At 65.9% G+C, this 20,271-nt stretch overlaps 9 protein-coding genes across 9 annotated transcripts; 6 read left to right on the top strand and 3 right to left on the bottom strand.

Moving 5' to 3' along the window:
* Window positions 1-350: 350 nt before the first annotated feature.
* Window positions 351-1,287, top strand: rpc25 (DNA-directed RNA polymerase III complex subunit Rpc25; the record flags this gene model as incomplete). Its single annotated transcript, XM_069354865.1, has 6 exons — window positions 351-374; window positions 423-496; window positions 534-643; window positions 680-766; window positions 805-868; window positions 903-1,287. 6 exons carry the CDS (start codon window positions 351-353, stop codon window positions 1,285-1,287), a joined length of 744 nt encoding a protein of 247 aa, XP_069206936.1.
* A 992-nt stretch (window positions 1,288-2,279) lies between these two features.
* Q8F55_006404 (uncharacterized protein) lies at window positions 2,280-5,094 on the top strand (the record flags this gene model as incomplete). The annotated part of the gene is made up of 7 exons (XM_069354864.1): window positions 2,280-2,315; window positions 2,372-2,463; window positions 2,502-2,590; window positions 2,630-2,710; window positions 2,745-2,811; window positions 3,014-3,286; window positions 4,203-5,094. The coding sequence occupies 7 exons, from the start codon at window positions 2,280-2,282 to the stop codon at window positions 5,092-5,094; spliced, it is 1,530 nt and encodes a 509-aa protein (XP_069206935.1).
* Window positions 5,095-6,173: 1,079 nt separating this feature from the next.
* Q8F55_006403 (uncharacterized protein) lies at window positions 6,174-6,945 on the top strand (the record flags this gene model as incomplete). The annotated part of the gene is made up of 5 exons (XM_069354863.1): window positions 6,174-6,282; window positions 6,326-6,460; window positions 6,498-6,531; window positions 6,583-6,644; window positions 6,683-6,945. 5 exons carry the CDS (start codon window positions 6,174-6,176, stop codon window positions 6,943-6,945), a joined length of 603 nt encoding a protein of 200 aa, XP_069206934.1.
* A 457-nt stretch (window positions 6,946-7,402) lies between these two features.
* Window positions 7,403-8,915, top strand: Q8F55_006402 (uncharacterized protein; the record flags this gene model as incomplete). The annotated part of the gene is made up of 4 exons (XM_069354862.1): window positions 7,403-7,456; window positions 7,505-7,766; window positions 7,803-8,477; window positions 8,698-8,915. The coding sequence occupies 4 exons, from the start codon at window positions 7,403-7,405 to the stop codon at window positions 8,913-8,915; spliced, it is 1,209 nt and encodes a 402-aa protein (XP_069206933.1).
* Window positions 8,916-9,094: 179 nt separating this feature from the next.
* Q8F55_006401 (uncharacterized protein) lies at window positions 9,095-10,197 on the bottom strand (the record flags this gene model as incomplete). The annotated part of the gene is made up of 5 exons (XM_069354861.1): window positions 9,095-9,243; window positions 9,277-9,526; window positions 9,609-9,832; window positions 9,871-9,936; window positions 10,137-10,197. 5 exons carry the CDS (start codon window positions 10,195-10,197, stop codon window positions 9,095-9,097), a joined length of 750 nt encoding a protein of 249 aa, XP_069206932.1.
* A 217-nt stretch (window positions 10,198-10,414) lies between these two features.
* Window positions 10,415-12,276, top strand: Q8F55_006400 (uncharacterized protein; the record flags this gene model as incomplete). Its single annotated transcript, XM_069354860.1, has 3 exons — window positions 10,415-11,209; window positions 11,246-11,471; window positions 11,516-12,276. 3 exons carry the CDS (start codon window positions 10,415-10,417, stop codon window positions 12,274-12,276), a joined length of 1,782 nt encoding a protein of 593 aa, XP_069206931.1.
* A 144-nt stretch (window positions 12,277-12,420) lies between these two features.
* Q8F55_006399 (uncharacterized protein) lies at window positions 12,421-14,472 on the bottom strand (the record flags this gene model as incomplete). The annotated part of the gene is made up of 7 exons (XM_069354859.1): window positions 12,421-12,616; window positions 12,662-12,697; window positions 12,742-12,859; window positions 12,896-13,086; window positions 13,125-13,252; window positions 13,287-13,517; window positions 13,657-14,472. The coding sequence occupies 7 exons, from the start codon at window positions 14,470-14,472 to the stop codon at window positions 12,421-12,423; spliced, it is 1,716 nt and encodes a 571-aa protein (XP_069206930.1).
* A 999-nt stretch (window positions 14,473-15,471) lies between these two features.
* Window positions 15,472-18,323, top strand: Q8F55_006398 (uncharacterized protein; the record flags this gene model as incomplete). Its single annotated transcript, XM_069354858.1, has 2 exons — window positions 15,472-17,108; window positions 17,147-18,323. 2 exons carry the CDS (start codon window positions 15,472-15,474, stop codon window positions 18,321-18,323), a joined length of 2,814 nt encoding a protein of 937 aa, XP_069206929.1.
* A 135-nt stretch (window positions 18,324-18,458) lies between these two features.
* Window positions 18,459-19,898, bottom strand: Q8F55_006397 (uncharacterized protein; the record flags this gene model as incomplete). The annotated part of the gene is made up of 1 exon (XM_069354857.1): window positions 18,459-19,898. One exon carries the CDS (start codon window positions 19,896-19,898, stop codon window positions 18,459-18,461), a length of 1,440 nt encoding a protein of 479 aa, XP_069206928.1.
* Between the last annotated feature and the right edge of the window lie 373 nt (window positions 19,899-20,271).

Genomic DNA, 20,271 nt, shown 5'->3' with positions numbered 1-20,271 from the left:
AGGGGGTGCTGGCCGTGTGCTGGGCTAGCGATGCGCGTGTCGTGGCTGTTGCAGTTGTTGTTCACACCACAAAATGAACATTTCTGCGAGGGCTTGCAGAAATCTCAACCGGCAGATCGGCACCACCCGCTGTTATGTAACGGGAATGGCCGGGTAGACCACGTGGCAAAATCCCACGTGTATTTAAATTTCCGGGCTATCAGTGGGCTGTGAGTGTTGACGGTGGAGGCAGGTTTGAATTGTTGGTGCTTTCATCGCCGTCATCTTCGTCGCGCAGACAACAACACAAACTCGCCGTCTTCTCGCTCTCGGTCACGGAATGGCCAGATAGCCGGGCGGGCGAGTATAGCATGTTCAACCTCATCGCCGTGCGGGTGAGTTGGGTGGCCGGTTGCTCGCTGGAGGAAGCTCACCCGCCACAGGACACGGTCCCCGTCGCGCCCAAAACCTTTGGCATCGACCCAGCCATCACGATCCAGGATGCGCTGAACAAGAAGTGCGCGGAGTGGGGAGACTCGGGCTGACGCCGGCAGATTCTCCAACCGACTCATTCCCGAGCGCGGCCTCGCGCTCTCAGTCTTCGACATCCTCACGGCCGAGGACGGCCGCGTGACCTGGGGCAACGGACAGATGTTCTACAAGGGTGAGCTGCGAAGAGAGCATGGCAGCTGACGTTCAGTCTCTTTTAGGATAATCCTCTTTGCACCGTTCGTCGGCGAGGTCATCCTAGGCAAGGTGCACTCGACGACGCCAGAGTACATCAGGGGTAGGTGGTGCCGCGACGGGACTCTGCTCACCTACCAGTATCCCTCGGCTTCTTCCAGGACGTATACATCCCGCCAACATTGCTCCCTCCCGGATCGGCATAGTGGGTTGCTAATCCAAGACACTGCTGACCCCAGTGACGACAACGAGAAGAGATTCTTCTGGTACCCGGGCGACGACGCAAACCAGATGGACGAGGCGCAGCTGCTCAACACGATCAAGGCCGAGCGCTTCTACTACGACCCGGGAGAGCCTATCCGCTTCCGCGTCGACTCGATCGAGTGGCACGAGAACGAGCCGGGACCACCACAGGCGCGCAAGGAGCCCGTCGAGGGCGAGGTCCCAGCCGAGGACGAGAAGGGCGCGTACGAGCGCGCAGGGTACCGCGTCATTGCCGCCGTCGCCGAGCAGGGCCTCGGGCTGGTCAGCTGGTGGGGCGAGAACGAGGGCGGCGAGGCTGCCGAGGAGGAGGTGGTTGAGGAGGGCGCGGCCGAGTACGAGCTCATCGACGAGAAGGCATAGCGGAGGTGGTGCACTGCACCGCGTAGCGGCTGGCACTGCCCAGCGTGTGACACTAGAATGCATACTACTGTAATGGGAGAGGGCGTGTGGTCACGCTTTGACTGGGGGCCCACTAACCGAGGTACACCGATGTTCCGTCAGCGCCGACGACGGCGCAATCGCGGTGCCTCGGCGCATCCGGCCCGCTGTGCCCAGCGCCGACACTCCATGACCATCTCCAGATGACCAGCCGCTGTCTTCCGCCTAGATCCCGAAGACGAGGGTCGTGCGTTCGCTGACTGATGAGACCGAGCTGGTGCTGACCAGCGCGCTGATCATACAGTCAGCGAGCAGCGCACACATGCAGGTGTAGCATGCGTCTCGGCGCTCGGCGAGCCGATCTACGAGCGCCGGTACGAGCGCCGGCCAAGCAGACACTCGGCGGTCGGCGAGTCGTCGCCGCCGCAGCCAATTGATCAGGATGTCGCAGGCAGAGATTAACCTCGCCTCTCGCTATCGCCGGCTGCGCAGCCTCGGCAGCCTCGCCAGTGATCCAACGGACCTTGCCGGGTGCAGCCAAGCCCGGATGCATGGCGCACCGGTTTGTCAGATGCATGCCTCGCTACGCAGCGGGCGGTGGGCCGCGCGCTGTAGGCCTACAGCGTGGATTGGCTGCCATGTGCGCGCCGCAGCCGCGTCTTTGTCATGGTGCCCACGGCTTGGCGAGTCCCGACGGCGGCGGCGGCATGCGAGCTAGTCAGGGGCGGGGGATGTAAGCTCTCCGCCGGCTGTCCGCCCGCGCGGGGGGTGACTGATTTAGAACGTGTCGCCTGGCTGCTGGCTGGTGGGTGTGACGACATTGGCCTCGTTGTAGTGTTCTACGCCCCCCCGCGTCCTCGTCCCCGCACAACTTAAAGGCTGGCAGCCTCGCTTCATTCCACCACCCTTCATCCACTCTTCCCCTCAACTACCACTACTACCACCACCACCACCACCACAACCCAACAGCAACAATGGTCTACACTATCCACGGAGCCGTCCCCTCGACCGTGAGTGTGGCTTCGGCCTGACCCGACCCAGCCACTCCCCCACTCACGCCCCACAGTGCACCCGCCGTGTCCTCACCGCGGCCATCCAGATCGGCGCCGACATCAAGGTCGACGAGGTCGAGTTCACCAAGATCTACACCCCCGAGTGGTGCGTAGCTGGCGTGTTGCAAAGCTGACTCTTCACAGGACTGAGCACCAGCCCTTCAACCAGATGCCCTACCTCTCGGACAGCTCGAACAACTTTGAGACGTTTGAGTCGCGCGCCATGGCCAAGTGTGAGTGCTATGCAAAAGTCCTTTGGCTAACGGGTGTAGACATTGCGATCAAGGAGGGCTCCGACCTTGTTCCCTCGACCAACGACGTGATCGCGTACGCCAAGTTCGACCAGGCTTGCTGTGGGTTGAGACGTTGTGGCCGAGCTGACAGCAGCCATCGAGCAGTCCAACTTTGACCCGTCCGCAAGTGGCCTCGCATCGGAGCTCGTCTTCGGTCCCGCGTGAGTGGTGCTCTGATGCGCGCTGGGCAGAGTCGAGGGCGTGGAACGGGGTAGAACGGTTGGTGTGGCACCCGTGTGTCGAACACTGCCCTCCTTCAGCCGCCACTACCTGCCCTCCTCCACCTGCCACTGCCTGCCCTCCTCAGCCTCTACTGCCTTCCCTACGCCGCACAACCTCGCCGGGCCTATCTGACGCTCCCAGCCGCGGCGCCACCCCCGACCAGAAGCGCGTCGAGACCCTCACCGCCACCCTCGCCAAGAGGCTCGAGGGCTACGAGCGCATCCTCTCGAAGCAGAAGTACCTCGCCGGCGACAAGCTCACGCTCGCCGACATCTTCCACCTTCCCTACGGCAAGATGGCCGTTGACCTCGGCAAGGCCCCCGGCCTCGTCGACGGCTCGCTCCCCAACGTCACCCGCTGGTGGAAGGAGCTCACCGAGCTCCCCGCCTGGGAGAAGGCCAACAACTGGGGCAAGTAAGCGCGGCGTAGTGCCTGCGTGAACGCAAAAAGCCTCTTTGGCAGTATAAGAAGACGTAACGTGAAAGTGGAGATGCGACAGCATGTAAATATGAGCCGACGGGATTTTGGCACCCTGCCACACAACTCACTCCTGCCACTGCAGTACGAGACTACCCAAGGCAACACTGACCTCGCTCGCTCTGCAGCACACAGCCCAGCTCGCTGGAACCGTCAAGCCAACGTCTCGCCCCCTGCAGCAGTTCAAACCCAACAAGGCCAGTGTGATGTTTGCGGTCCCGAGCCTATCCCGATTCCAGCAAACCTCGTTGTACGAACATCAAAACTATGTCAGTGGCATGTGGCTGGCGTGTCCGTCTAACGATCTCGGCCGCGTACAATAACATTGGCACCGCAATGGCTGCGTACGTCCGCAGGGTGGATAGGGTTACCAGACCCAACGCGCAAAGCACTCATAAACGCGCCTGAACGCGCCCAACCGACGGGCCAACCACTCGTGGTCGTCATGGCGCCCGCTCGCCACTGCGTTTCACCGCAGAGGCGGGTCGGCCCTGGGGTGCAGATCGCCGACATGGCTCGCGTGCCTCTCATGTCCGGGGTGGCATGTGCACACCGAGTCGTCAAGCAGCACTGTGCTGCCTAGGTGCGGTGGGTGCGTGGGCTCCCCCGCACCGCCAAAAGCCAGCCGAAACACAGGGGAAGGAACCGTCGTCAATGTCTTTTCCCAGGGCCACACCGGCCGGCTTGGAGACGGCCCAGCGACAAACTGGGCCGGCCGGGGGTTCATAAGCTCGGCGAGGGGAGGAGACGCCCGGCATGCACCCATGCGCGCGACGATACTGTTGTTGCTAGCGGCGGCGGCGGCGAGGGCAGCCCGCGGCCCGCCAACGACGGCGGCGGCGCCACTGCGCAGCGACTTCGACACACCACAGAACAGCGACCTCGGCACAAGGCATCGCACCCGACTGCGACACGCGCGGCAGGAGGCGGCGAGCACGAGCGCGGCGTGGAGCGAGCCGGCGCCGACGCAGAGTACCTCCGCAGAGGGCGAGGCAACGTCGAGCAGGTCGAAGAAGGGCCGCAAGTCGACAACAGCGTGGGAGGGCGAGGGCGACTCGGCGACGACTGCCTGGACGAGTACGGAGCCCGCGCACTCTGAAGCGGCGAGCGAGCCGGGGAGCAGCGCCGCCGCGCACACCGACTGGGCGAGTACGGCGGCGAGCGAGCACTCCCCCGCCCCGAGCGCCGAGTCGACCTCCCCCAGCGCCAACAGCACCTCCGCCTCCTCCCCCGCCGCCGCCGACGTCACGGTCACCCAGCTCTTCACCGTCGGCCCGTCCCCCACCGGCGTGTCCAACGGCGCGACGCTCCTCTTCCCGCGCGCCCACGACTGGTGGGTGCTCAACAACGGCGTCGTGGTGCAGTGGGCACCGGCGCTCCCCGAGGCCGTCGACATCGTCCTCACCAACCCGGACGGGCGGCTCATGCCGTGGGCGTACTACATGTCCAGCGCTGTCCCGCCGGGGTTTACGAGCATGCGGCTCAGCGTCGCGAACCCCGCCATCCCGGGACAGGGATACATGATCACGCTGAGGTCCACCGTCAACCAGAGCCACGACTATGCCATATCTGAGCCGTTTGAGATCAGGCGCTCGGGCGAGCGGCCGCTCGTGCCGTCTGGGTTCGCGACTATCACGGCGGTGAATCCGGACTACAACCCCCAGGGGCTGCAGAGTGGCGCGGGGAGGCCGGCGGGTGTGGCGCTGGCTGTCGCCGCGTGTGCACTGGCGCTGGCGTGGGCGTGACCTCGTCGACACGCTCGACCTCACCTCCTACTCGAGGCCACACGATCACATCCACATGGCGGCAGTGGTGGCGGCTGTCGTGGCTGCCGCGGGCGGGTGCGCACTGGCAGTGGCACTGGCAGTGGCGTGACCTCGTCCTCGACAGCTTGGCCTCGTTCTCGACGGCTCGACCCCGCCCTCGACACCCCCTTGGCCTCATTCTCCGAGCCACACCCCCACGCAACGGACACAACACGGACACTACGAACATTGACGACGACGCTGTCGCTAGAAATAGAAACTCATCGCATTTGTACCTTTCTAATGTAATAGTGGCTGGTTAGGGGTGGTAAGGGGCAGTGGATTGGATGTCCATTTATAAAAGTGGATTCGCTGCATTACCGGAAGCAAAGTTGCTTTTAACCGTGGCCGGATTGAAATCGGTCCTTACCGTGATTACAACGCACCCTAATCCCCTGACGGGTGCATCACTTAGGGCACAGGGGCCGGCTGCCTGCACTGCCCCGCCAAGAGGCGCCGAGCCGCCCGCGTCTACGCCGGCGTCAGGATCGCCAGCCATCCTGCCGAATCAAACCTTGGACGGGTGATGGCGGGCCGGACAGCCTGAACCGGTAAGCTGGGCCATGTCTGCGCTGCCTGCCTGCCTGCGTCGTCGTCGTCGTGCTCGCTGCGTCGCAAATGGCGCGATGGATGCACGCACGTATGCACGCCGCGCTAGTGGATCCAGCAGCAGCCACATGAATGCGTGATGGCCATGGGTCGATCCCGGGGCAGCGCAGGCCTGCAGGCAACCAGAGCCGCTCGCAGGCACCCCGCGTATACGTACAATCCCGCTGAAACACAAACACCCTGCGGCCACCATTGCACCGCGCGCGACAGGACGGCGCGACGTGATTGCAAAACGACGCACCCGCCCGTGACCCACCTTCCTTCCCTTCCCTTCCCCCCCCTGCACCCCCCACGCCCCTTCCCACCACCCAACCCAACACCCCCTTCGACCACATTACCTTCCCCCCTCCATTGCCCATCTCGTCGACTTGCAACACCCCCACACTCTCTTCACAACCACCACAACAACAATGCTCGTCTCTGCCTTCCTCGCCCTCGCCCTCCCGGCCTTTGTCACCGCCCAGCAGTCCCCCGGCAAGGGCGGCCTCAAGATCAACTACCCCGACTCGCAGAACTGGTGTAGGTCGCCGCCATCGTCGTTACTGCCTCCGCTGACAAGCAGGGATCAACGGCGTCGCCAACACCCTCGCCTGGTCCGGCGACACCCCCAAGCCCGACACCACCGGCACTTTCGTCGCCTGGCTGTCCAACCCCGACGTCAACCTCCTCTCGGGTGTCCAGGCCCTGACCGCCCAGAGTAGGTCTTTGGACGAGGCACTTGCGCTGACCCCCAGCGCCTACCTACCAGACGTCGCTCGCCATTTCTGCGTGAGTACTCTGGTCACACGGCGCCGTGCCCAACGCGCTAACCACGTCCAGCCTTGAGCAGAAGCCCGGAGCTGGCTATGTGATCCAGTTCTCCAACGCCCTCAACCAGACTGGTAAGCCGCCCCGAGTCGGGCCCGCCCTAACCCCCCAGACGTCTGGGCCAAGTCCGAGCCCTTCGAGATCAAGGCCAAGGGCTCCAACTACCCCCCGGGTGCCGCCAGCGCCGGCGGCGCCCCCGCGGCCACGGTCGCCGTCCCCTCCGGCAGCGGTGCTAGCGGCGCTGGTGCCGCCTCGGGCACCCAGTCGGGCGCTGCCGCCGCCTCGTCGTCGGCCAAGTCGGCCGGCACCCGCGCTGTCGCCCCCGCCGCCGCCGTCGCCGCTGTTGTCGGCGCCGCTGCCTACATCATGGCCTAAGCGACACTCGACCGTGTTTGCCTGGTGGCGTCAGCCACTGCGCCGTGGCTCGCCGTGGCCTGTCACGGCTAGGCCCGGTGGAATCGACAATGGACACTGGCGATGACCGAGATGCTATATACCTATTTCCGTGGTGCAATGTCTATGCATCTTAGTACTGGCGTGGGGTGTGAGGTGCGGCGTGCTGGATTGTTTTGTTCTATGCAGTCGGATGCAAACGCTGGCCTTGGCTGTGCGGGGAGGGGGGTTCGAATGACGACTGTATTGATGCCGCCATGCGTGTGACTGCTTGCGGTTGATGGGTGGTCCGTTTGCCGCCCAACCACCCCACCTCGACTTGCATTCTTCACTCCTTATCCCAACATTCATTCTTGAGCACGCTCCCCTCGACGCCGTCACACTTGCCCTCACCCCCCCAACCTCCTCCCCTCCCCACCCCCGCCCACCCCCGGACTCAATGGAGTCCAAGGCGTCGACCGCCGCCCCCGCCTCCCAGGCCATGACCTCCCTCGTACGCGCCGCGGCTCCACCCTTAGTCCCGTCCCACTCACACCCCCAGCATGACATTGTCCTCGACTATGTCATCAACAGCGCCTACTCGAACACGGCAAAGGTGCTCGCGCAGAACAGCGACCGGACAAGGACACTGGCGTCGCCTTCAGCGTCGCCCACGCCGCCCTTGACGGGAGCGGATGACGACGACGCCGCGGCCGCCGCCATGGACGTGGACGGCGGCGCCTCACTAGATGGCGGGGGCAGGGCTGAGCGCGACAGCACGATTCTTGACGATGCGGCCCTGGCGTCCATCGATCGGCGGAGAGGTGCGTCCGCCGCCAAGAGCAGCCGCTAACAGGCAGAAATCCTCGACTACATCCTCAGCGGGGCGGTCGTGCGCGCCGTCGCAGCGCTCAACGCCCACTTCCCCGCCGTGCTCAATCCCACTACGGCTGCCGCGCTGAGCGCGCTCCGGAACGGCGCTGAGCCCAGCCACTCGAACGGCGCGAGCAGTAATGGCGCGGAATCGAACGGCGCAGGTAACGGCACGACCAACGGCGCGAGCAACCTATCACCCTACCTCCCCCAGCCGTCACCTTCGCGCGCGCGCACAGCACCATCCACGCCCGGAGCGACAGCCCCTCCCCCGCCTCCTACCAACCACACGACCCCGCTCTTCGCCCGCTCGTCCGACCCGGGCCATGTAAAGCTCAATCTCAGCATCCAGCGGTACATTGAGGAGATGCGCAGCGTGCCCACGCAGAGCGCGACGTCGTCACCGTCGTCTTCGATTGACAGCTTGACGGGCAGCACGGCGCTCAGCGGCGACACGTTTCGCGATCTCATGGCCATGCACCAGGAACTGCACACCGAGGCGATGAAGCTGCGCCCCGAGCACCGCGCCGCATATCTCCAGGAGATCAAGGATGTCACGGCGCTGCTGGGCTACAACAACCCTGAGACGAGTATTCTTGGTGGTTTCCTCGAGCAGGAGAGACGGGTCGCGCTGGCACAGCAGGTCAACGCGGCGATTCTGAGTGAGTGTGCGAGTGGGCGGGCGGGCACGGTGGTGGCTACGGCCGTTGTGGGAGCGGGGAGGGCGGGCGCGTGACTGGCTTCTCGTCGTTGAGATCCGGTTCTCGTCGCTGTTCCCGCCCCCAGAGCGCCGTTCTTGCCGCCGGTTGGCGTTACCGGCCGGCGTTGTCGCCTGCCCGCTTCGCTCCACCAAACCTTGGTTGGCCCCACTAACATCCCCAGGATCCCAAGGAAGACCGGTCCAGTCCCACCTCGAGCAGATTGCGCGCGCCACGTCGGCCATCTACTCGACGCTGCACGACGCCGGCATCGACCCGCAGCCGTCGTGGACGGCCGACTCCAAGTCTGTGGCCAACTGGCGCATCGCCGACCAGCTCAAGCGCCGCTCGTTCCAGAAGGGCGGGTTCAGCCTGCACGAGTATGTCTGGGAGCTGGCGTAAGGTGGGTCGGGGGCAAGCAGCTGCATTGGCGTCGACGCGCCACTCATCCACGGTTATCAGAAGAAGCACAAGGCGCATGTTGTAGATTGTCTGAAGCATCTGTGATTGCACGGAGCGGTGGCACGACTCGAGACTGAATGATACATGCGCAACTTGGCCTCTACTTCAGCAGGTCGGGTCTACTTGGGCAGGTCGGGCACCACAAACGACACGGGCGGCAGGCCCCACTCCTTGGGGTCCCACTCCTCGAGGTGGGCGAGGACCTGCTTTGCGCCGAACGTGGCGTCGGGCTCGAGCGCGAGGAGCTCGGCCTCGGGGACCCACACGACTGTTGTCAGCTCTTTGCTTTTCCTCCACGCACCATTCATGCCGGCCTTAACGCCGGCCGCGACGCCGGGGCGCGCGTCCTCGAACACGAGGCCCTTGGCCCGCTCGGCCGCCTGCGCCGGGGTCGGCTCGGCGTCCGGGCCGCCGGCGTCGCGCCCGAGCTTGGTGGCCGCGGCCAGGAAGATGTCGGGGTTGGGCTTGCCGCGGCCGGGGCGGACCTCGGGGCTGTCGGCGGTCAGGATGGCGTCGGCGTCGAACAGGCCGAAGAGCTCGGGGAGGTGGGCCTGGGCGCGGGGGTCAGCGAGTGCTCGTTGCTAGAGGAGACTGATACGGCGAGCACGCCGCCCCCACCCAAGCCACACCCACCGTCTTGAGCTCAAAGTTGCGCTTGTTCGACCCCGTGGCCAGCGCGATCGGCACGCCGGCCTTGTGCAGGCTCTGCACGAGGGCCACGGCGCCGCGCATCGGCGGGACGCGGCGGAACAGCTCGTCCTGCATCGCGATGCGCTCGGCGAGGTAGTCGTCGATGCTGAGCTCCTGCTCGAGCCCCGGCATCTTGGAGTAGAGGAACTCGCAGGCTTCCCGTTGGACTGGGTGTGAGCCGCTGTTGCGCGTTACCGCCGCTCACCCTTGCCCATGAGGCCGGCCTTGATCTCCCACGTCATCTTGCGGCCGTACCGCGCGAGAATGTCGTCTGGCGGGTTAGCACCGGACGTGATCTGCGAACCCACTCGTCACCTGCGTGTAGATGCGCTGGGACGTCAGCGGCCTGGGTACATGCACGTCGCGTTACCCACCTCCGAGTCGCTGTGGGCAGCGCGTCAGTATCCATAGCAAGCGTGATCAGCAGCCGGCTCACACTCCCCGTCAGCGCCACACACACCCTTGGCTCACTCAACAACCCGTCCATGTCGAAGATGACATACTCAATCTTGCCGCGGAGCTCGGTGGTCATTGTGCGTGATGTGTAGAGTGTGGACATGGCTACGTTGTCAACTCAGACTCGACCTTCAACATAGACACCGACGCCGCCGACCGGGCCGATCCCCACGTGTCCTTAACCGGCCCCCCACTTTTACCAACCGGAGCAAGCCGAACCTCCGAATGAGGTCATGTTTGCTCTTAAGCCGCATCTCGCCATTTGCCGTCTGACATTTCCCGCACCCCCAACCATGACGGACAAAGCTGCCACCCCGCTGCCGGCGCCGGCGTCGTCGCCGTCGCCGTCGCCCGCCGACGCGCAGCGCGCAGGCGAGAACCGCAAGATCAAGTTCATCGCCGGCGCGCTCCTCGCCCTCTTCGTCGTCGTCCCGCTGCTGGGCGGGCCCTCCGGCTGCGCAGAGCACGCGAAGAGCGCGATGGCCAAGGTCGCGGGCAAGGGCCACAAGCACCACGGTGGCCACAAGCCCGCGCCGAGCACGGGCTTCTGCCCGGCCCAGCCCGCGCCCCTCAACGTCGGCGACAACTGGGACCCCGCCACGGTCGACGGCTACCCGCTCTCCGCGTCGCAGCGCCTCGCGCGCGCGGTCCAGATCAACACCGTGTCCCAGGACAACGCGCCGGCTGACCCTAAGGACCCGGCATTTGACGGGCACTACAAGTTTGCAGAGTATCTCGAGGCCGAGTTCCCCAAGGTGTACGGCGCGCTCGAGCACGAGGCCGTCAACACCCACGGCCACCTGTACACCTGGAAGGGCAGCGACGAGGGCCTCAAGCCCGTGTACCTCATGGCTCACGAGGACACGGTGCCCGTCAACCCCGAGACGCTTGACCAGTGGACCCACGGCCCGTGGGAGGGCGCGATTACGACCGACGAGAAGGGCGCGCCGGGCACGTGGATCTGGGGCCGCGGCGCGAGCGACTGCAAGAACTCGCTCGTGGGCATTCTGGCGGCTGTTGAGAAGCTGGTGGACGAGGGCTGGACGCCGGAGCGTACGGTTCTGATTGGGTTTGGTTTCGATGAGGAGGTGGGTGTGCGTGTTTGTCAGTGGCGCTGACCCTAGATTTCCGGAGGCCGCGGCGCCGGGCCTATCTCGGCCCTCATCGAGGAGCGCTACGGCGCTGACGGCATCGCGTTCCTCGTCGACGAGGGATTCAGCGGCGTCGAGGACGACGTGTACGGCCTGCGCATCGCGTCCCTCGGCATGGCCGAGAAGGGCAGCACGAGCGTCAAGCTCACGGTCGACACGCTCGGCGGCCACTCGTCGGTGCCCCCGCCCCACACTGGCAGTGAGTCGAGGTTGATCTACCCGGTCCCAACCTGACCCCCGCAGTCGGATACATCTCGCGGTTCATCGCCAAGCTCGAGGACAACCCGTTCAAGCCCGAGCTCACCGAGCAGTCGCCGTACCTCAAGTACCTCTCCTGCCTGTCCGAGTACGCGCCTGCGTTCCCGTCGAAGCTGTCCAAGGCGCTGCGCAACCCCAAGAAGTGGGGCAAGCTGGCCAAGAAGCTCGCGAGCAAGGACCGCGTCGTGAACGCCTTCCTCTCCACCACGACCGCCGTCGACCTGATCAACGGCGGCGTAAAGGTCAACGCGCTGCCCGAGGTCGTGACGGCCGTGGTCAACCACCGCGTCTCGTTCGTCTCGACCGTAAACGACACGCGCCAGCACTACCTCGACGTGCTGGTGCCCTACGCCAAGAAGCTCGGCTTCAGCGTCACGGCGTTCGGCAACGAGGAGCCGCACACCGACCGCCACTTGACCATCGAGGCTGTGCCCCGTGGGACTGAGGGCGGCCTCGAGCCTGCGCCCCACACGCCGTCCGACGCGCCCCCCTTCGCCCTGCTGGCTGGCACCATCAAGACCGTGTTTGGCGAGGACACGATCGTGTCCCCCACGGGCATGTATGCCAACACGGACACGGCGCGCACCTGGCGCCTGACAAAGCACATCTTCAGGTTCAACCCCGCGCGCCTGTCCGACTCGGTCAACGTCCACACGGTCAACGAGCGCATGAACCTCGACGGCCACCTCAGCACCATCCGCTTCTACTACAAGCTGCTCCACAACACTGCGGGGTGGACCGACTAGGCGGGCTGTTGCCGTACGGAATAGAGTTTAACGTGAATGAAACTGCTTGAGCGAGCCGCGACAAACTGCACACTGGTCACACTGTTCATAAACAATAACAACATACTTCTGACTTTGTGGGCTTGACCTGCCTCGCCTCCCCGCCTAGGCGTCGTCCGAGGAAAGCGGCCTGACGACGAGCGGGACAACGACGCCGTCCTTGCCAATCACGCGGGAGCGCAGGATGCCCAGAACCGTCTCGGTCGAGATGGGCGGCTTGGACGGCAGCTCGGCGAACGAGAACGAGCGGAGGAGGACGAACAGGATGATCTTGAACTCGGCGAGGGCGAAGCGCCAGCCACTGGATGGGTCAGCACGGGTTCAGTCCTCTGTTAGTGCCACTGACATGCAGTTGCGCGGGCCACCGAGGAACGTCATGAGGCTGTGGCATTAGTCTCGTCCAAACTACCTACCCGCGCCACTCACTTGCCGTAGATGCCCGGCACCTGCGCGGTCGGGATCGCCGCGTTGTCGTACCGGTCGGGATTGAACACCTCGGCGTCGGCGCCCCAGATGGCCGGGTCGCGGTTGACGCTGTTGAGGGCTGCGAGTTAGGCGATGTGGCACACACTCTACTCACCCAGAGCCACTTCCGTCCCCTTGTTCAGGAAAATCTTGTCCATGAGCTTGCCGTCGCGCCCAACCACCGGCGTGCCGAGCGGGAGCACAGTGTCCTCGACGCACTCGCGCGCGACGACGGGAACGGGCGAGTCCATGCGAAGGACCTCGCGCGTGAACTTCTCGAGGTAGGGCAGGCCGTGGAGCGTGTCGCTGGGCGTGCGTCAGTTTCGCTTGGAGGGGCGACTTACACATCCGGCTGGTCCTCATGGATCGTCTGGAGCTCCTGGCGCAGGCGTGTCTGGATGGCCGGGTTCATCGCGAGGCGGTACAGTGCCCAGGTGAGCGCGATTCCCGTGGTCTCTGAACCTGCGAAGAGCTGCGAGTTAGGGCCGAGCGCCGGTGCCACTTACGAATGTGCAGATCTGCGCCTGGACCTCGTCGTGGCTCATCTTCTGCCCTGCCGTGAGGGCCGGGTCGAGGTTGGCGTGGATGAGGCGCGAGAGCAGGTCCGACGTTCCCAGATCCGTCTCCTTGTCGATGCCGATCTGCTTGACGATGCGCGTCTTGTCGTTGACAATGCCGTCGCCGACGCGGTTCATCGTCGCTTTCGAAATCGCGCCGAGCTTGGTCATGGGCGTGGGCTGGGCGTGAGTGGGTGTCCGTGGTGGGTGGAAGGGTGCTGCTCGCACTGCCACCCGGGCAGATCTCCCTAGGGTACAACCCTGCCACCGTGTAGCTCACTCGCGCCTTCGGCGCTTCGTTCGCTCCCCTCGCACTCACCAACGCATCGAAGATTGGGAACCTGTTCTGAAGCTGGCTGAGCGCCGCGTCCTTCTGCATGATCTTGAGGGCGCTGTGGAACGCATGCAGCAGCTCGTTCTTCTTCGTCGTCAAGCTCTCAAACTCGTAGTCGAAGCCGGCCTGGCCGATAACGTCGAGCGTCGTGAGCTCAGTGTACACACCGACGTCGATCGCGCCCGCGTCCTTTGGCAGCTTCTCGCGCTCGCCGTCGGCCAGGAGCGCGCGCGTGCTCGCGCCGTCCTCGAGCATGTCTGTAAACTTGTGGTGGAGCGCCAGCGCGCGGTCGTAGAAGATCGGAGCCATCTCGCGCACGGCCTTTGACGAGAAGGCCGGGTTGAGGAGCCTGCGCTGCCGGCGGTGGTCGTACCCCTCGACCGTGACGAGCCCGTCGCCGAGCATGCGCCGGAGCATGATGCTCATCGACTGCGACTTGGGCCACTGGTCGGGGTGCTGCGTGATGTGCGAGATTGCGACCGGGTCAACCGTGTACACGCGCTTGCTGCCGAGGAAGCCGTGCACGCGGCCAGTGGCGCCGTACTTGTCGGCCCAGCCGCGGTAGCTCGGCGTCGGGTGCTGCCTGGTGACGAGGTAGAGGAGGTTGCCGACGAGCCAGTGTTCGCGGTCCGGGCCCGGGAGGTTGCCGTACGAGATGGCCCACTCCGAGTAGACGTACAGGTAGATGTAGAGGCTCGCGAGGAAGCCGAGGAAGGAGGCGATGCCGAGGCCGAAGAGCTGGAGCCATGAGAGACTGGCGACGGCGCCGACGGCGTCGCGCACGACGGTTGAGAGCGACATTGTCGTGGTAAGTGCGAAGAAGCGACAAATGGCGTTGGCGCGGTATGATATACAGGTGTGGGTGCGGGGAACGAGCGCAGCGCAGCGAGCGCGCCCGTGGCCCCGCGCGTGACTTCGAGCCGCCTCTGCCGCCACTGACGCCGGTGTTGACTGCCGGCAACTTGGACGAGGCGCCTAGCCGATAGCAACAGCGACGACTTCACTCCACGCAGCGCAAGCCAACCAAGACTGCGGCATTGCAGCCCACCTTGACATCCCCCGCACCCAGGCTTTGCTTGGCACTTCTCGAACAGGCTTACCCCGCCCTCGATCCCCCTCACACATCAGACAGAAGTCCCACTCTTCCGCGGGTTTAGGATGCTTGAGACCTCCGTGTCGCCCTCAGTCCGTATCCTCAATTGCACTCAACCTCGCCCCACGCGCCCCACGCACGCTCGCCGCGTCACCGAATGCCGCTGCGCGTGCATGGATGCACAGACTGATGCTGACGCGCAGACTGCTGATGTCATGGGCCGGTCGGTCCTCGCCGCCGAGGTCGTGACTAGCTCTGTTCCTGTTGGATCCTGTCGCTCTCACCGACACCTGGTTTATTACTGGAACCGAAGCGCCATCTCTTGCGCCGTTTCATCGGATCAGTCGCATCGCACATTAACCCATGCAGAAACCCAAATCGCGATACGCGCGCCTGCCTGCAGCGGCGTCGCAGCCAGCCAGCGCCGGTCGGTCGCGTCTGCCGCTTGGCAGCGGTTGCGTGATTTAGAGTCATTTTGGGCGGCGACAGCCTCCAACCTCCACCATCGTTGTCCACCGCGGCCCTCTACCGACCAATACGGCTGTCAGCATCATCGTGACCATGAGCAAACATTGCTACTGATGAGGAATTAGGTGCGGTCGACCGCAGCATTCATTAGCTCGACGACGGCGAAGACGACAACGACGGCGGCGGCGAAGACGCTTCACATATCTCTCCAACACGTTCGTTATTGAAACCCAAACAACATGCCTGCGACTCTAGGCCCGCCACCTACCGGCGAGAGCGTGGACGAGTTTGCGCAGGTGCTCGACACGGGGCTGCGCGCAGCGCTGCACGCGGCCTCGAACCCACCATCACGGAGCGCTACGCCCGCCGGTCGCTCCTCAAGCGTGGTCGGCAGCAACAGGCGACATGCGACGCCTCGGGGCGCGGCCGGGCGCTCCGTCTCCACCGTGCGCCGGCACCTCGAGGTCGAACTCGTTCAGCTGCACCCCCAGCAGGGGCTGTACGTGCCGTCCGGCGACCCGCTGTCGCTCCTCGGCGTCGAAGACGGACTGGCGGAGCGCGCCCAGATCGACCGGTACATTACGCCGCCGGTGAGCCCGATCGTGAGTGTGCGGAGCACGCCTGTGCCGTCGCGCGCCGGCTCGCGCGCGGGTTCGCCAGCTACAGTATTCCGCTCGGGCTCGACGAGACGCGCGAGCTCGCCGGCGTTCGTGCCCCCCTCCCCGAGGGTGCACTTCATTGCGCCCCGCCCCAGTCCGCTGGCACAGGTCGGCGAGGACGAGGAGAGCGACGAGGACGACGGCAAGGTCACGGTCGAGTACATCAACGGCGCTGGGCCCGACGACCTGGCGAGCATCGCGTCACTGCCAGACGGGGTCGACTTTGACAACCTCTCGGCCGGGAGCTTTGCGCGTCGCAAGGCCTGGCGCCGGCCAGGCGCGCGCTGGATCCTCTTCTTTGGCATCGGCGCGACCCTCAACCTCGGCATCACGAGCAGCTCGCGCGCAGAACTCTACCTCGACTTTGCGTGCCTCGCACACCCACCGCAGACGACGAGCGACGGGGTGGCGGGGTTGGTGGGAGCGCATGGAGTGGCGGGGCTGCCGGGCGTGTATGGCGCGGCGCTGGGGGACTGGGCGGGGCAAGCCGTGTCCAACGCGAGCGCAGTGCACGCCTGGCATGCCACGACGCCAGTCGAGCCGACGCCCACGCACCCGGGTGACCGCATCCTGTCGCCCGGCGAGAAGTGGTTCATCGACGCCCAGAAGGACATCTACCGATGGAAGAACCGCAAGGAGAAGTCTGCCGAGCCGTCCCCCGCCCCAGATCCGCAGCCCAACGAGCCCTCTGGCGGCGGTGCGGACGACAGCGACGATCTCCCAAACGCGCCACCAGACCCCAATCTCCCGCCCGACCTCCCCCCGCCGTTCCCGCACATCGACCCGGCGGCGTGCAAGCGCGACCCGGGCGTGCAGCGGGCCGGCGCGCACCTCGTCATGCTGCTGACCGTGTCGACGGGCCTGCTCTCCGCGCTCACGACCGGGCTCTGGGCGAGTGTGAGCGACCGGATCGGGCGGCGCAAGGTCCAGTCGGTCGTCCAGTTCGGCATGTTTCTCAACGACGTGTCGCTGTTCACCATCGCCAGCTTCCCGCACCTCATCACACACAGCTACTACCTCCTCCTCCTGGGTCCGATCATCGACGGCATCCTCGGCGGCTACTCGACGGCCACGGCAACGATGCACGCGTACATCTCGGACGTGACGCCCGACGGGAGCCGCGCGTCCGAGTTTGGCTGGCTCGCCACGAGCCTGACGGCCGGGTCGACGATCGGACCAGTGCTGGGCTCGACGCTGATCAGCACCACGGGGAACATGTGAGGCGCCAGCGTTTTCCGCGTTACTGACGCCCCAGCCTGTCGCCGTTCCACTTCTCCATCGTGTGCCAGTTCATCCTCACCATCTTGATCCGCTTCCTCCTCCCCGAGAGCCTGAGCCGCGAGGCGCGCGGCCACCTGCGCCGGCGCGCCGTGGCGGGGCACAAGGCCGCGAGCGAGCGCGAGGCTGCCGAGCGCGCGTGGGAGGACGCCGACGATCTCGACTCGAGCGACGACGGGTCCGCGTGGAGCCGGGTATCGAGCGTGCGCGGCCGCACCAAGCGGAGGCTGCAGGGCAACCTGCGGCGGTTCGCCAAGCGCCTCTTCGCGCCGCTCGCGGCCCTCGGCGTCTTCCTCCCCCAAAAGGTCGACGGCAAGCTCGCCGCGAGCCGGCAGGCATGGAGCATGACGTACATCGGCGTGCTCATCTTCCTCAACAGCATCACGATGGGCATCGTGCCGTTCAAGCTGCAGTACGCGCTCTTCGCGTTCCAGTGGGGGCCGAGTATCGTGGGGCCGTACCTGAGCTTCATCTCCCTCTGCCGGGTCATCACGCTCGTGGTGCTGCTCCCCATAGCGCTGCGCTACGCGAGGTGGCATATTGCCGAACGCGAGCGGCGGCGCACCGCCGCTGCCGCGGCCCCGTCGGAACGCACCCCGCTCCTGGCCAACATGATTCCCGGCACCGCGGCGTTCGACGACGAGATCGACATCGAGGAAGCAATCTTCACGACGTACGTCCGCCGGCCCGACACCCCACCCCCGCCCCCGCCCCCGCCCGCCCCACCAGCGCAAAGCACGACGCGCTCCCCAGAAATCGACTACTGGCTCCTCCGGGCCGGCATGCTCGCCGAGCTCGTCGGCTACTCGACGCTCTCGACCGACGTGCCGCCGCTGCAGAGCCGCTTCGTGTCCGCCACGGCGTTCATCACGCTCGGGAGCGCGGGCATCGCCAGCGCCAACTCGCTCGCGCTCAATTTTCTGCCAAACAAGGCCGAGACGGGCCGCCTGTTCGGCGCCATTGCCGTCGTGCACGCCGTGTCGGGCGCGCTCATCTCGCCCATCATCTTCAGCAAGGTGTTTGGCGCGACGCTGCGCTTCTACGCGCCAGCCGTGTTTGCGCTCACGGCCGTCGCGCTCGTCCTCGGCCAGATTGTGGCGGCCTTCATTCCCTCCAAGCCCGAGAAGGCGCCGGTCGACGCCGAGCAGACCTAGGGGCGGGCGTCGGCGCGAGCGTAGACGCAAGCAGAGCTAGAGACGAGCGATAGATATAGTAATGACCACTGCATGATCTGTTCCATTCTACCGATTGTATGATGTTTCTACTGCCCCGCGGTGCACACTACCCGCCTACTTGGTGTGGAAGCCGGCCACCTCGAGCACCGTCGCAAACGTCACCTTTGCAATGCTCGCAATCTGCTCAAAGTCGTAGCCCTCGCGGTCGGCCAGGTCGCCCGAGTTGTGGTACATGGGGTCTGCGATCCAGCCAGCGCGCTCAAACACCTGGGTCGCGGGGAAGCCGTACGAGATGAAGCTCTGGTGGTCGGAGCAGCAGGCTGCCGTGCGGCCGACGAGCAGCTCGGGCGCGTACAGTGCCGACACGTTGGCGACGAGCCACCCGGCCTCGGGGAGCTCGATCGTGGCCGGCAGGCCGAGCTGGAGCGGCTCGCCGGGGACGCGGTACGCGAGCATGTCTGCCTGGATCTGGAGGACGACGGTGGCGTTGGCCTCGGCGAGCGACTTTGCCCAGTAGTGGCTGCCCCAGAGGCCCTGCTCCTCGCCCGAGAAGAAGGCGAGGGTGACGCGCTTGTCGAACGTGATCTTGTGCTGCTTAATGCCCTCAGCGACGGCGAGGACGTGGCTCGTGCCGCTCCCGTCGTCGTCGGCGCCGGGCGCGCGCGTCGAGCCGAAGGACCCGCGCGAGTCGTAGTGCCCCGAGAGGATGACGCGCTCGGTCGAGTTGGACGGGTAGGTGCAGAGCACGTCGGGGGAAAAGCCGTCGAGGTAGGAGAAGTACTCGCACTCTGCGCCGGTGGCCTCGACCTTCTCCTTGATCCACTTGGCTGCGACCCGCGCGCCCTCGGTAAAGCTGTGGCGCGAGACGATGCCGCTCGGCGCCTCGCCCGTGAGCCAGCGCACGTCGCGGCGGATGGCGTCGGCGTCGATGCTGTTGACGACGGTCGCCACCTCGGGGCGGAAGCGCAGCGCCTTGGTCACGTTGGCGAGGTGGCGCGCGTAGTGCTCTGGCACGTCGTAGCCGAGCGCAACCGGGCTCGGGGCAACGCCGACGGGGACGTAGTGCGGGGGAAGGAGCGTGTCGAGGAGCGGGAGCGCGGCGCGGGGGACCGAGATGAAGAGCGCGGGGTTGGCGCCGTCAGACGCGTGGAGGAGCGAGACGGGCGACGACGAGCCCGAGCCCGCGCTGAACACCTTCTGCGGGGTGTCGAGCAGGCGGGGGAGGAAGGCCTGCGCCGCGGCCGAGATGTCGGCGAACACGTCGGAGGCGGCGCGCCCGCTCGCGCCCTGCACACCCGCCGGGCCGACCCACACCACGGCCTCGCCGTCGCGCGCTGGCACGAGGCTTCCGGAAGCGAGCAGGCCCGCCGCGCCGGACGCGACGCACGCGTCCGAGGGGAGGAAGACGTGCTGCCCGCCATAGGCGCCGTGGTAGGCCTGCGTGAGGCACGGCGCGAGGGAGGGCGTCGGCGCGCTCGGGGTTATCAGGAGCGACGGAGCCGCGGAGGCGCCGAGCGCGAGGATGAGGGGCAGGAGCGCGGAGAGCGGGGCCATGGTGGATTGGGTGGTGGTGGATGGAGGGAGAGGGCCTGATTGTGTGTGGACGCGTGAGCGAGGCGCAGGGTATGACGCCATGCGGGACGGGTTTGTGGCGGCCAGCAACGGCGCGGCGAGGCACAATCACGTCGCACGGCAACGCGGTGTGGCCGCACCGCGGCGTCACCACTCCTCATGCGCTTTTCACCGCGCCGACGGCCACACGCGAGGCTCACGCCGACACGCCGACACCGACGCAGCGTCGGCGTCGCGCGGCCCCTCCCCGCGCTGTGCCGGATCCGACGACCGACGAGCACGCCACCGTCACGTCAGTCGCCGCTGCGCAGCGCGCCGCTGCAGCCAGTCACATCCCCGCCGCACAACGATTTTG

Source organism: Vanrija albida (genome assembly GCF_041260175.1).
Source record: "Vanrija albida strain AlHP1 chromosome Unknown contig_5, whole genome shotgun sequence".
NCBI lineage: Eukaryota > Fungi > Basidiomycota > Tremellomycetes > Trichosporonales > Trichosporonaceae > Vanrija > Vanrija albida.
Note: the sequence above shows the minus strand (reverse complement) of the source record. Positions and strands in the feature narration are given on the sequence as shown.